The 15,811-nt window shown below is 35.8% G+C and overlaps 1 protein-coding gene across 1 annotated transcript in view; it reads left to right on the top strand.

Moving 5' to 3' along the window:
* LOC137395098 (protein disulfide-isomerase A5-like) overlaps positions 1-15,811 on the top strand; it is a 34,616-nt gene that overhangs the window by 13,857 nt on the left and 4,948 nt on the right. Inside the window, exons 6-16 of the mRNA XM_068081891.1 lie at positions 1,127-1,255; positions 2,065-2,156; positions 2,374-2,442; positions 4,660-4,796; positions 6,055-6,122; positions 7,014-7,108; positions 8,575-8,780; positions 9,389-9,459; positions 11,090-11,218; positions 13,998-14,178; positions 15,647-15,714. Of these exons, the coding sequence (XP_067937992.1) occupies positions 1,127-1,255; positions 2,065-2,156; positions 2,374-2,442; positions 4,660-4,796; positions 6,055-6,122; positions 7,014-7,108; positions 8,575-8,780; positions 9,389-9,459; positions 11,090-11,218; positions 13,998-14,178; positions 15,647-15,714 (1,245 nt within the window). The remainder of the gene's footprint in view (positions 1-1,126; positions 1,256-2,064; positions 2,157-2,373; positions 2,443-4,659; positions 4,797-6,054; positions 6,123-7,013; positions 7,109-8,574; positions 8,781-9,388; positions 9,460-11,089; positions 11,219-13,997; positions 14,179-15,646; positions 15,715-15,811) is intronic.

Raw genomic sequence — 15,811 nt, 5'->3', positions numbered from 1 at the left:
TTTCTAGGGGCCACTGCCAAAAACGCATTTTTGGACTTTCTCAGGAATTGTGTGGTAACCTGATTTTATTATTTGTTGACCACATAACCCACGGTCTTTAAGAGTTTTATGAAATTGACTGTGTTGTCCGAAGATTTCTCTATAAAATTGGCCTAAAACAACGAAGCACTTTTAAACTTTTGTTTGAGAATTTCTAATCTAAAAACGAACATTTTTCTGTGAGTTCATTAACTACCCCGCGCGAGTCATAAAACAGGTAATTAGTTGTTGATGACATAATAGCCAATTTAGATTTTCGTGATTATACAGATAATTAAAGTAAAACTTGAAAAAATACTGTATACATATCATGAAGCAATATCGGCAATTTCGGTAAAATGGCTTTCACTAGGCCGGTAACGAATTTGTACATGATTGGCAGTGAAAGAGATAATGTGGTTGGACCTGATGAGGGTTGATATTGTTTTTGGTTGGTAATAAAATTCATCACTACAATAATTATTCTGCAATTTTATTACTTCACCTACCAGACTTTCATCCTCATCAGTTACAAATTCGGTGACTAAACTGATATAATCTTAATTTGCTTTGCCATGCTGCTCAGTCGGTGTATTAGCTATAATGAGTTTACCAGAAATTTCCCATTTATCCCAACCACAGACGAAAATTGCCTGCATTTCTAATATTACGATTTTATTGTGGATATCAATGAACAAAGCTATTTAACTTCGCGTTTTCGCTCGTTCGTGGTGATAGTTTAGTTTCGCTCATTAAATTTTCGCGAGAGGATGACACCGCGAAAATGCGAAAGTTAGATGCCGCGATTACATAAGTGTCCTAGGGTAATGTGATTTTTGTTGCAAGTCAACATTTTAATGATAACCTCTTAAGTGTGTAACAAGTTATCTCTTACTGGTTCTTTATTGGCTTGATACTACATTGTGTGAGCAAATTATGACAGTTTTGGAGGATTGGTGGTGGATTTAGCTCAGTTGCTCACTATCTGAAGCGTATATCTAAAATATTTTGTTCGTGGCACTGAGCTATGTTAGACTGGTTATGCAATCTAGCATTACCTTAGTTTTTTGCAATGGGATTCAGGCGTGTATGTAATGTACTTTACCAGGAATTTAGAAAGTTGGTTGAGAAATCAAAAAAGCCTATCTTAGCAATGTTTTATGCACCGTGGTGCGGACACTGCAAGAGACTAAAGCCCGAGTTTGCCGCAGCAGCCACAGAAGTGAAGACAAGCAACGTGAGTTTACAAAGTCCTTTTTCTCTTTACCTTTATAGCTGTACCTGAGTGTCCATTGCTGCTCTATGCTCATGACTCACTGTTGCTAGCTATTACGCATACTAATGCCCTGACAGCTGAGTGGCCGTGAGAGATCATCAGGTGTAATAACTATGTGCACAATTATTCCTAAATTGAGACAAGCTGGTTGATTGGCGCAGATGTTAAAGCGTTGGTCTACCAAGCTGGAAGTTTTGCGTTCGAATCCTGTATGATGCGGTCTTTTTTCTCACCATCCAACTTTTGACAGACGAATAAACATGGCTCGTGTTGTGGTTAAGATTTTTGTTTATCAATTCCTGGCTATTAAAAGAATACATGAAATATTTAGTGTTTAAACTTTCATTAACTGTGTCAGGTATTGTTCTATCATTTGATCTTTCATGGAGGATCACCTCAATATGAGATACAAAGGTAAGCTAGTGGTATTCAGCGACAAAGGAAGGGTCATTTAGCAAGATTTAGTTTTACCTGTGTGGCAGTTATTATTTGTACTAGTACGCTCGGCAGTCTTGTGCATCGTGAGAGATCGTCATGAGTTATAAGTATATCAATAATTATTCTGTGATGTGGCAAGGTGGCCAAATGGGGTAGTGGTTAGCGTTTTCATCTGTAAAACAGAGTAATGGATTTCATTTCCTGTGTGAGGTAATTTTTTTCCTAATGCTCTTAGCATAGTTTCGGACAGGCGGACAAACACGGCTTTCATTATAGTAAAGATTCTATTTATAGAAGCCCAAGTTGAGTATGAATTGTGGCTGTTTTATCAGGTTCTGGTTGGAATAAATGCTGACAAGCCGGCGCTGTCTCCTCTAAGAACTGTCTTCAACATCACGGGATACCCTACATTATTTTACTTTAGGTTAGTCAACCACTTAGCCATAAACTCTTTCAACAGCTGTCTGCTTACAGTAATATAATTAGTAGATCATTCTTATTTTATTGATGGGATTTTGGTTGATTCTAAAAAATGTCTTCTTAATGTTAGAGATGCACTCCTTGCAAGGTGTTCTATGTCTGAGCATTCGTTAAGTAAAACACCAGCTAATTTCTATTATTGTTATTTTGTGTTTTTGCAGCAAAGGCAACTTGTTATTCAAGTATGGGGGAGAGAATGATAAGGAAGGCATAGTGGAATGGTTGAAAAAGTGAGTATACCTTTTTCAATGTTATTGAAAATGCTGCATAATGTTGATAATGATTTTTACTGCCTCTTACTGCCTCCTTTTGTATAATGACCATTCTGAGTGATAATAATGAAGGACTGCAGTCAGACCTCCACCTCAAACATCAGCATACATTGCAGCTTTATAAATCCATGCATATGAATGCAATTCTTGACATTATTTGGTTCTGTTGAGGTTGAATAATATTAAAACAGCTTTATTCCTTTCTTTCATAGTTTTGAGATAATCAAGTGCCAGCAGTAGTGGTAAAAGGAATAACGTTTTCCTTTAAAGAAATTTGTGAAAAATTAAAGAAAACTTTGAGTACCTTTTAGTACTTTTTAGTCTATTAGCCGCTACTTTTTTCTGATGATTTGATCCATGCGGCTTATACAACGGTGCAGCTATTCTGTGGCTTTTTCTTTCATCGCTAGGGCGCATTAACCAGAATCTCCGGTTAGTGCGCCTCTAGCGGTGAAAGAAACAGCGAAACAACGCCTAACGGTACTGTTCCGTTAGACGCTAGGTTAAAAAGCGTCGGTTAATACGAAACAGTGCCGTTAGGCACTGTTCTATTTTAAACTGGAAAGTTACTGCCGTGTTAAAAAGCACCGTCCTGAGTTCTGTGGCCTATACAAAGGTGCGACCTATGTATTGTTTTATTATTGTTTTTTGGAAAATAGAGAGATGCGGCTTATATAGGGGTGCGGGTTATAGTCCGAAAAGTATGGTATATAAGTTCTTTCAAGCATCATGATCACTATGAGGAAGAAAGTGAAACTGGCACGAAGAGAAAAGCCTAGAATGAGTGAAGGTATAAACACACTAGGCAATATTTAGAGCGATATCGCGCTGCGTGGCGCTAATCTGCGCTAGAATTCACTCAGCGTGCTCATGCAGAGCGATAAGGTTAGACTTTCTCTACACAACTTTATAGCTAGCGAGATGCATTTCGATTGGTTGGCTTTTAACAGAATGCAATTTTATGGCGGGTAATTATTTCTTATCGCTGTTCACCAACTTCGCTGTCACTAAGGATTTATTTTTGTTGCAAAAAAGAGCATTTCGACTCATTGCAAATTTACATCATATGCCAGCATATATTATTCCAACAAATGATCTTTCCAAATCTCTGCGTCTTCTTACTCTGCCTATGCTAAATATTTATTTTACTTCAATTCAATGTTTCAAGATTTTTCATGGTTTGTGTCCTCGTTTTTTACATGACAATTACAGGTTCTTAACTCATCTCAACTTACGTGATATGAACAAATTGCATACAATCACTAACAATCATTTTGAAAATGTCATTGCCAGCTGCTTTAACAATCTTCCACCAAATATCTGTTCTCTTATCAGAGAAAGGCATTTTAAACACTATTTGTCAGACTATTTATTCAATTTTAATGGCTAACTGTTGCTTTTTTCCCTTTTTTTTGTTTTACTATTGTTGTATGGCCTAATTTGAAAAACATTTCTATTTGTGAAATGAAATTATTGCCAATAAAGTACTATATATATATATACCAACGTACAGCAGCGACAATTTGCTATTTTGTTACAATTGAAACATCTTCAGAACAAACACAGGATTGTTCATAAATTTAATAATAGCACTCCCAGTCCTGTGCACCATAACAAACAAAATTAAAAGAATCCGAGTTGAAAACCAACATTTGGAGTCAATCGTTGCGCAGGTTGACCATCTTGAGAACGGTAAATATTTAATATATTAAGTATAAAAAACAACTACAAAATAAAATATGTATAAAAATAGTAAAAAATATTACAGTTAAAAATACAATAATCATTTTTTCTTATGTCTTCTTGTAGTGTAGGCAGTGTACAATCCGTGAAAGTGAGATAGGTTTAATAACAAATGCATAAGTTGTTTACGTTGTCGCCTAGATGGCACCATATTGACTAACCTAGATTTATTAACAACTCCGAAGAAACTAATGATACGAAATTTTATTGGCAGTTTGTCGGCCTGCCAATTATATCGCTTGCTAGTGAGTCGCTCAAGTGTGTTTATGCACACGCCAGCGATATCTCCGCCCTCCTCATGACGCTCGCGATAAAATCGCCTAGTGTGTTTACACCTTGAAGGTGGAGCAGCTGGAGGAGATAAGTGAAGATAAAATGTAGAAAGTAACAATTATAAAAGTTGCTACTGGTTTAAATTAGCTTGTGTTTCAGTCCATCAGAGCCTAAGGAACCAGAGAAGGAGGTGGCGTGGTCAGAAAAAGAGAACGATGTTCACCACCTTTCTACCGAAACGTTTGATGAATTTCTCAATGCTAATCCATCGGTTCTTGTCATGTTTTATGCTCCGTGTAAGTGTATTTGCTTTCACATTACTTCTGTATTTCACATCTACATGACAACCTCACGTGAAATCCTTTTAGCATTAACTGGCAGGTGGGCAGGTTCTCTGTCATTACATGACCTTATTCACCCTATTAACACTCATACAAAGCTTACACGTGCTCCTCACTTATGACAGTGAGCTAAAGATTATCTTGTAATACCCAAGCACACACAGTTGTTTAATAATACAGTCACATCTCGATATACGAGCTTAATGCGTTTAGGGATTGAGCTTGTATGTCTAGGAATATTCTCTGGTATCTCAAATCACTTTTTCTTTTATAAAATAACTAAATACAAATTACTCCATTCCCTCTCCGAAAAACCACCTAAAACGGGATGTTTTACTGGAAAAATGTGTTTTTAATTGTTCTAATTCACCACATACGCTCAGAAAGTAACAAATACTTATCTAGTGGTTATGATGTGCGATGAATTGTAACATTTTGTACAGTACTGTGTGGAGTTCTTACCTTCAAGACAGATGGTAATCTCAGTTTAAAAGAGATTTAACGCGTACACATTTCGTACATTACACTTTTGTGACGCTACATAACATAAACTTAAAATTTAAACTAAAATGAACTTAGCTTACTATACGCACACTTGAAATAAAATTTTAATCTTACATTACTCTAAACTTAATTTTAAGTTTTTTCTCATTTTCATTTTTTTTTACTTTTGGCTCTTTTTGTCTCGACTTTTCCATTTGCTTTCATATTCTTTTTTAGCCCGCCTTTTTAAAACTTCCAAACAGATCTGACAAGAAAGACCGATGATGCAGATCTTGCAAGCGGCCTGTCGCATACTCAATCACTTAGCAATCACATCGAGAATTGTCTCGTGTGCTTATATCTCAAATTTGTTTCGTATCTCAAGGCAAAACTTCACTTGAAATTTTCTTCGAATTTCAATGTCTTGTATTTCGTGAGACACTCGTATGTCACGGGACACTCATATGGCGAGGTATGACTGTACATGCGCATTCATCTGAATCACACAGAATGTTTAGCGGTGCAGTTAGCAAGCTCACGCAAGTTCTTTAACAGCAACTCAAATGATCACAGATAATTTTGACCAGAATAATTTTTCTGGTCAATTGAAGTATTTATGTTGTGCTAAAAGAGTTGGTATTACATTTGTAGTATAATAACAGCTTATTCACATTACCGAGCCTTTGGTTGTCATACGTCATGTCTGCAGTGACTTTGTCCTTTACCTTAGGGTGTGGTCATTGTAAGAAGATGAAACCAGACTATGAGACCGCAGCAACAGCATTAAAAGATGAGGGAGTAAGTTTATCATTGATTATTGCTTGTCTCACCGTTTTGTGTCGTCTCAACCTTGGCAGCAGGTAACCTTGGCAGCATTATCTCATGAAAATCAAAGACAGACTTCTTTTAGTGCAGTTAGTAGAGCTGGACAGTGAGTCATTATTGCGGTTTATTCTGAAGCTAAACTAAGTAATACGATGCCTAGATTTCAGCAGATGGGAATCATGGTTTTGTTTCGATCCGATTGGTTTAACATGGCTGAATGACTACCTATCTCAGCAATGATGTAATGCATCTTATGTATTATTTTTTATCTATTCTGTCTGCAATTTCAGCGAAATCAAGTTTACTCCACATTTTATTAGTTGTTCAGTCGATATGTTGTTCAGTTCATCAGTTAACTAGTTTATTTTCATAGACAAATCATAAAGTCTCACAATAGAATAATCTTTTATTAGAATGTTTATGATCATACACTCATTGTGTTTACCTGTTGCCCTTCACTTTGTTGTCTGTCTCTGGGTAGGTTTAATACAGATCATTTGTGGTAACTATACAAGTGTTTGTCTGTTGTAATTATGTGTTAGTTTGTAAAGAGTGGATTTCCTGTTATCTGTTTTAAAAACAACCGTGTGCTCTGCCCACTCGCTACTTTGAACAGTTTAAGAACTTTTGTACTGAATAGTTTTAGAGCACCCTAAATGGACATCTAAGACTAATATTTACTCTGTTGTATACTGATATTTCTGAGTTAGTAAAATGGCTGACAATGCTAATTGCGTCAGCTTTTCAGTGCATTTTATTCTGAAACTTCTATTTTATGTTTTTTTCTCATAAGGAACTACCCTACTTATTAATTTATTTGCTTCGCTCACAATTTGAGTAGCGCTGTATAATTATTTTTATCAGGAGGAAGGAAAGCTAGCAGCTGTAGATGCTACAGAGAGCACAGATTTAGGAGAGAGATATGGGGTGAAAGGATTCCCTACTGTTATATACTTCAGGTAATATAAGCGTTTGGATTCACTTTGTGTGAATATTGTATGAGAAATCAGAGCTTAACAAAGATTTGGAAATATTTTTACGATTGGTCAATAGACAAATTATTGGTGTGACCATTTTATGGCAGCTTTTTATGGAGTGTCCTGCACCTTCTTTTAGGTAGTTAGATATCTACATACATGTATGTAATATGCCTATTTATATAGAAGTGATAAAGACTACACTCTATAAGTGCATGAATGAAAAAAGAACATAGGACCTTCGGGAAATGAAATGCATTTATCCAAGTACCCTGAGTCATTTAGTTTCTATGTATATGAAACATTTCGTGGCGGCTCCTGGAATGTCGGACAAGTTTAAATTTTATACGAGTTGTAGCATTTTATGTGAAGTGGACATTTAAAAAAATTTAATTAAGAAATTACCTCGCTAGTCAGTTGAGCATATTTTAAAGCCAATCAAAGTACTCTAAATAGCTAAATTCATATTTTGGAAGTCGTTGCTCAGTGAAATTGCAAGAATTCAAGATGGCGAATAAGTGAGATTTCTTTTTGTGATGGGCTCTATTTTGATTTTGAAAGATTACAGTTTAAAAAATTATAGTACTTTTAAAAAACCACAAAGCCTTCACTGGGTGGTCAGTATCACATGCCAATTTTCAAGCAATTTCGTTGGATCAATCGAACACACAGAGTTACTCATATATAGTTTGCACTGCAAACCCGTCGACTAACTATTGTTCTGTAAATTAACTCGTCCAACACTACAAATTAACTATAATGATACTCATTTGACAATGTCTTACAAAAAGTAAGTTTGTTATAATAGCAGCTCAGATGTAGAGATATTCACATGGCTGAACTATGTAAACCCGGATAGGAGAAATCTGTTTGAGTTCGAATTTATGAAGGCGTTACATTAGCAATCATTATTTCGCTGCAATAATTTTAGTGACCAATCTTGACCAAAAATGACCAAATCTTGGATTAAAGTCCATGATCCCTACATAAGCTCACTAAGGGCGCAGTGATGCAACAACTCCACAACTCCGCCCAGTTCTTGACATTTGCCTCAAGTTTTATCACCAGAATGTGATTTATTTTATGCATTCACACTTGTATGGAGTGACAGCGCGTATGAGTTTCATATTCAAGTATGCATGTATGCCTTTAAGAAGAGTACATTGTGTCTGAATAATTGACATACCTCATACCTTACCTTCTAACACCTCCATCACTAGATTTACAATAATTTCGCTGTAAAAAGTAAATCAATGTTTTGCTTAATTCTATAAAGCGGTATTTATATTTTTGCGTAAAGATGTTAGTTACTGCGTAACTCTATAAAAACCTGCTGCAAGAGTAGTCTGAATGTGGATGCAGATGTGATGCCTTGAAAGAGTGTGCAATTTTGTTAAAAGTAGTCAGTGAATAATTTTCTGAGTAGGCTTTCTTTACATTTCATTTAGGGATGGCATACAGATGTGGCAGGTGTCTGCAAGGACAGCAGATAAGATCATTGAGTTCATGAAGAATCCTGAAGAACCGCCTCCACCACCCGCTCCTGAAGCGTCATGGTCTGAAGTTGAAAGCAATGTCGTGCACCTCACGAATGAAAACTTTGCATCTGTAATCAAAAAGAAGAAATATTCTTTGGTCATGTTCTATGCACCATGTAAGTTCCTCCTTATATACTATTAGAAAGATTAACTTGTATTGTTTTATATCTTATTGTTGTTTATAGTCAGATATGTACTGATTCTAGCTTCACACTTTTGTAACACTACGTAAAATAAACCTTAAATTCAATTTAAACGAATTTAGCTTACTATACACACACTTGAAAATAAGTTTTAATTTTACTCTAAACTTTATTATAATTTTGTTTTCATTTTCAATTTTTTTATTTTGTTCTTCCGGTTTGCCTCGCTTTCAGACTCACTTTTATCTTCTCTTATAGTCTGCTTTTTTAAACCACTTTTTATCCAATTAGATAGATCGAGCAATGCTGTTCTTGCAAGCGGCCAACCACCATGCTCAGTTACCTAGTGACCGCATTGGAAACCATCTCTTATGCTCGTATCTCAAATTTGTCTCATATCTCAAGGCAAAAATTTGTTTGGAGTTTTCCTTGTATCTCAATTTTGTCATATCTCGAAACACTTGTATTTCAAGGTATTACTGTACTAATAAACTGTACTAGTAACTGCTAGTTCTGTTAGTGAGGAAGTAAGCCTTAAAACTTTCATCAAACACCTGCCATGTCACGGTCATGTGTTTTAGGGTGTGGCCACTGCAAGAAAGCAAAACCCCACTACACAGCAGCAGCAGCTCAATTTACTGAAGATCCTAAGGTTTGTATAAAGTTACTCTAATAGAGCTACTCTATCAGAACTCTATTAATAGATAACTTTTCAAACCCGAATACCAGAGCTGATTTATAGAATTAAACAAAACATTGATTTACTTTGTACATCAAAATTATTGTAAATCAAATGATGGAGTTGTAAGAAAGTAAGGTGTGAGGTGTGTCAGTTATTCAGACACAATGTAATCTTCTTGAAGGTATACACACATACTGTACTGTAATATAAAACTCATACGCGCTGTCACTCCATACCGGTGTGAATGCGTAAACGAATCACTTTCTGGTGATAAAACTTAAACCATAACTGCCACGAACAGCTTTTATCGTTTTTGTTAGGTAAATCAGACACGCTGATTCCGATTTTATATTCAAAATAAAGATTGGTCCACTAACTTTCAAAGTCATGAATGCTTTTTTACAGCGTTTCAATATCGGTCTTGTAAACGACACAATCGGCACAACAAGCTCCGCCCATAAATATGTGATGCATTCTAGCTTTTTAGGAACGGAAGTTGGGGATGTTTAGTCCGATCTAGAATAATAGAGATAGGTGTCTTAAAACCCATTATTTTCTAAATTCAGCCTTCAAAATAATCTCAGTCTTTTATGAAAGGTAGATAAGCTATTTAACATTGCTTGTCGTTTGATATAGGGTGTTTAATAGGCTGAACGCCGAGAAAAATGAGCTCAAGAAAGCGCAATGTTATCACAAGCTAGCATTGTTATGAGCTTTTATGAGCTCGTAATAAGCTACGAGCAATGTTAAATAGCTTATCTAACTTTCATAAAAGGCTGAGACTATTTTGAATGCTGAATTTAGATAATAATGGGTTTTAAGACACCCATCTCTATCATTCTAGATCGGACTAAACATCCCCAAGTTCCTAAAAAGCTAGGATATGTCACATATTTATGGGCGGAGCTTGTTGTGCCAATTGTGTCATTTACAAGACCAATATTGAAACGCTGTAAAAAGCCTTCACGACCTAGAAAGTTGGTGGTCCAATCTTTATTTTGAATACAAAATCGAAATCAGCGTGTTTGATTTACCTAAGAAAAAACCATGAAAGCTGTTTGTGGTAGTCATGGTTTAAGGCAAATGGCAAGAACTGAGGCGAGTTGTGGTTGTTGCATCACTGTGCCCATAGTGAGCTTTTGTAGGGATCATGGACTTCAGTCTAATATTTTAGCTGATTGGTCACTGAAACTATTGCATCGAAATAACAATTGCTAATGTAACACCTTCATAAATTGGCACTCAAACAGATTTCCCTTATCCAGGGTTACATAGTTGAGTCATGTGAATATCTCTACATCTGAGCTGCTGTTAGCTAAACTTCTACTTTCGATGGAGTTTCTTCATACTTATCCATTATATCTATATTTTTTGTATCGCTGTACAATACTGGCAAGCTTAGCTTTTCAGAACTGAAGATTTTTGCAGGAATATCGCTATTGAAGGTAGTTGACCACTCAATCAGTATTTTTTACCCAACAGAGACAGTCGAGTTTTATGATAGCATACAATGTCTAACACAAATACAGTCGAGTTTTATGATAGCATACAATGTCTTACATATTTTGTGTTTGGATACGAAGCCTGTATATTTGAACAGAAACTCTTTGCGGCTGTGGATTGCACAGAGCACCAGGATGTTTGTGGCAAATATGAAGTGAAGGGTTACCCGACCTTCATCACTTTCAACTATGGCAAGAATGAGCAGCCTTACAATGGTGGTCGTGAGGTTGGTCATCTCCTTTTTTGCTCGTATCTCTTTGTTGGTTTTTGAACAGATTATTACATTATTTTTGACCGCAAATGGTTCTTCCACACTTTATTTGTGTGCATATATATGTAACATAACATATATATATATATGTTGTATATACATGTACGTTAGATATATATATGTTATATAACATAATGTATATATGTTATATATATAACATATATATAACATAATATATATGTTATACATATATAACATGTATATTATGTTATATATATATATATATTCCAAAGTAGTGTGTTAAAGCTGCCAAATAGTGCTCAATGAGTGATCAGAGCTTAAATATAAAATTTATTCATGTAAAACCTTAGATAAAAAACAACTTCATTACTATTAGTTTCATGTCTGTTATGCAGACAATCATCAGATAAAATTGTTTTGGTCCAACTGAGTTATATATAAGGAAGGTGTAATTACTATAACGACTGATAGCTATGTAATTGCAATTGTATTGCAATTACATAGCTATCAGTCATTATAGTAATTACACCTTCCTTATATATAACTCAGTTGGACCAAAACAATTTTATCTGATGATTGTCTGCATAACAGACATGAAACTAATAGTAATGAAATTGTTTTTTATCTAAGGTTTTACATGAATAAATTTTATATATATATGTAAAATTTGTAAAAATGATGTAACAGTTTATATATATATATATATATACATATATATACAGTCAAACATGGATAACTCGAACTTCACGGGACCGAGCAAAAGTGTTCGAATTATCAGAGCGTTCAAGTTATCAGAGCACTGTCACAAGTCCATGTATTTACTTATTTATTAGTAGATACATGTACATATGCAAACTATAATATAAATCAAAAGCACAAATGGCTTGTTTCAAATTAAATGCTTCTAATGTAAAGTTTAAAACGTTTTTATCAAAAAGTATAGATATTTTTCTATCACTTGAGATTGGTTTGTTGTTTGAAGTGATGTTATTGCCAGGACGTTTTTTTAGATTGACATTGGAAAAAGTTGATCGTTGTTGAAATGCTCAAAAGAAAAGACATCTTTTTCTTTTGAGCGTTTTACCCACGATCAATTTTGCCAATTTTTCTTGAAGTTTATGCAACTTCAAGAAAAAGTTACCAAAGAAAAATCCCTTACTTTACCTGGGATTCGTTAAGAGCAACACTCCGAGGCAGTTCAATTAAAAGTTTTACGAGGTTTAACATTGTATATCACTCACGCTTTTTGAATGGATACTTATTGAATGTACACACGTATTCTGTGTTTAGGTTAAACGATGAATAGTTTTTTTAGCTAAGACAACGTATACGTTTAATAAAAACAATTTTTAAGACGTTTTAAACATTCAACATTCCGACGTTGATTCAACACGGAATCAACATCGGAAAACTATTCGTCACGGGCTAGCCGGGTCACGCACTCAAGGATTTTCGCCACGCACATACAAAACAACATGCTGTTTTTGTTTTGTATGTGCGTGGCGAAAATCCTTGCGCGCGTGACCCGGCAAGCCCGTGCTAATAATCGTATAGCAGTATAAATCAAATTTGACCAAACCTTTAGAAAAGTTGTTGACAAAATTATTTTGCCGATGGTGGTAATAACAACGCTTATGAATTACGAAAAGATGAAGTTTACCTCTATGGCTTTGAATAAAGTGATTTTCTAAAGCGATAACAACCGTTTCGGTAGCCGTTGGGCAAAAAAACAGTTCGAATTAACAGTGTTGAGTTCGAGTTATCTATAGCAATTTATCATTACGTGGGAACGGACCAAAGAAACCGTTCGTATTTGACCAATGCCTTTCATGCTCAGCATTTAATAAGACAACAAATATTCCTCCTTTGTGTGGACAGTTTTTTTACTGATCGAAATCTAATACCATAAGTCCTCATGCTCAAGCCGCGCGGCTTGTGCTCAAAACCAGATGACTCACGAAAGAAAAAATAATCTTCCAACAAGCCGCGTATGCCCACAGACCGCTGCTAATGACTGAGGTTTTGTCGTCCTTGACCCCCTTCAAGAGCGAGAGTGTTGAGAAAGGTTTCGCTAACCCCCGTCCTCTTGAACAAGAAAACAGGCTACATCAGTACATGTGAAAAGAATTTTCTTTTACTTCCAAGTTCGAATTAAAATTCCTAAACCCTTGCATCAAGAACTTACTTGCCATGCCTCAGCTAGATTTTTATTGCGCTGTTAGAGGGCTTCACGTTTATGTAAAGATGCCGGTCAAGAATGAAACGGTTTTAATAACCTATGACTGTGGTGAGTTAAACATTAGCGATAAATTATTCTTTAGTCTAAAGTATTCCATAAAGATGACCTTGAAAATAAACGAGTAGGTCGCCAAAATCCCGTACATGAAAGTGTATCATGACTGCGATTCTATGGTTATAGCGCGGAACTGAGCAGCAGAGACTGCATTTATCGAGAAGCCGCCTTAAGCCTCACGTAAGTTTTAAAAACTTGGCTTTAGCCGTGGCCTATGACCTTGAACCAGAAGCCGCGCCCAACGACAAGCCGTGCGGCCTGAGCATAAGGACTTACGGTAGATGTTAGAAGATGGTTCATAAAGAATATTACATATTGAGTTTAAAATGCAGGTGCTATCTGTTTACTAAAACGAGTGTGAACTAGTATAAACTAGTATAAACTACTAGTGTGAACTAGTATAAACCTGTAAAGTAGTCTGTTGTGCAGAAAAGAGTAAGCTGAATTGAGTTTAATTATAATACTATTATTGTATTGCAGGAGGCTGATTTTGTGGGCTTCATGAATGATCCTGAAAATCCACAGCACCCAACCCCTCCAGTGCAGGAAGACATGTGGGCAAACACAGCTGGAGCTGAAAACGTGCATATGCTCACCGACGGAGACTTTGATGACTTTATGGCAGAAAATCCATCCGTCCTTGTCATGTTTTATGCTCCCTGTAAGTGGGCAAGGCTAGGCGTGTGTTGTCTGACCACAATAATATTTATGTGCATGCTGCACCAGACCTGATGGCATGAATGAGCTTTAGTTGTTTGGTTCTCAACTTTATGTTTCCTCATGACAATTCTCAAAAAATAGTGTGCCTTCTAAAATGTTTGATAGCTGTTTAAAATGGGTTCTACATGTAGTAGTCACAATCTAGGACTAGGACAAGTTTCAGACACTTGACCTATGTATTACAAGAATGGCGTTTACGCAAACATAAATTCCTCATGTAAAATATACAAGTTTCAAATAACTGGAAATACGCTAAGAATTATGAAAATTGAGATATGGAGGTGACAGTGGCATGTGATAGGCAGCAATGACAGATTTAGATACGCATAGGCAGCAATGACATATTTAGATAGGCACAAATGCACCCAGACATCACTCTCTACTTCAGTAGTTACACAATCAATGCTTTGGGCAGCGCATTGTAATCATATCGTTTGCGGTTGCCCAAGGCTTGGGTAAAACTTTGTTTAAAATAGTCTAATATTTACCACACAAACAAATATTATCACTAGTATCAAATCCTTCGTTGACCGGGATTACGTTCCTTTTCAATCAGATAGCGTGTAGGTTTTCAACATTAATTGCCAAGCTGCTTTCATGACAACAATCTATGAACACGTTCGTTGAAGATGATTGTTCTTAATACATGTGACGGCGCATTGAGCATGGGATGGATGATATGGCTGTTTAAAAGGCTGGTTCTCGGGAACCAGACAAGTTTTGAAGCCAAACATTTTTGATGACCTAGCTGAAGGCGCGGATCACATGCATTCATGCGGACTAATCGACACGGACTTTCATTGACATCGTTGGATTTATTAAGTACTTATCAATTGTATCAATTCACATTTCGCCGGAACCATTGTAACATCATACTTTATCTAGCCATCACTTGCTAATTATTTCACATCTAAACATCTTTACAGTTGCTTTAGTTTTCCTCTTAATTTATTTGAACTGCACAAAACACTTTTCTCGTGATATGAAGTTTAAAAGTTTATGATGGTAAATGTTGTATATGCTAAATAAAAATATATTTTTTGTGCAAAGACTTTTTTATTACCCGGGCAACATCGGGCATTCAACAACTGTAGATATAATTACGGGTGCATTTTCCTTCAAACTAATTCTTCAGGTATGAAAATGCTAAAGACTTCGATAAGTCTATTGTGTGCCGATGTCTATCTATATTATATCATTATTGTGATAGCTCGAAATTCATCGAAATTTATTAACTCAAATTTTGGTTTTGTTTTTATCAAACATTTAAGTATTACAAAAAAGACAGAAAATTGCTTGTTTCTAGCAGCACTAGTTGGCTGTTGAACTAAAGTTACCTTATAAGTTACCGTAGTGTGTCTAATTTTTTGAGCATCTTCTCTGACAGCAGTCATTGTTTCAATATTTAGGGTGTGGACATTGTAAGAACATGAAACCCGATTTTGCCGCTGCTGCCACTCAGCTCAAGGAGGATGGGGTAAGAGTTATTTATCCTTGAAACCGTATGGTATAAGTTTGTTTAAACTTCACCTAGTTGAGGGTCAAGTAAATTGTATGACAATCTTATCACCTCT

Source organism: Watersipora subatra, chromosome 4, assembly GCF_963576615.1.
Source record: "Watersipora subatra chromosome 4, tzWatSuba1.1, whole genome shotgun sequence".
Taxonomy (NCBI): Eukaryota; Metazoa; Bryozoa; class Gymnolaemata; order Cheilostomatida; family Watersiporidae; genus Watersipora; species Watersipora subatra.
Note: the sequence above shows the minus strand (reverse complement) of the source record. Positions and strands in the feature narration are given on the sequence as shown.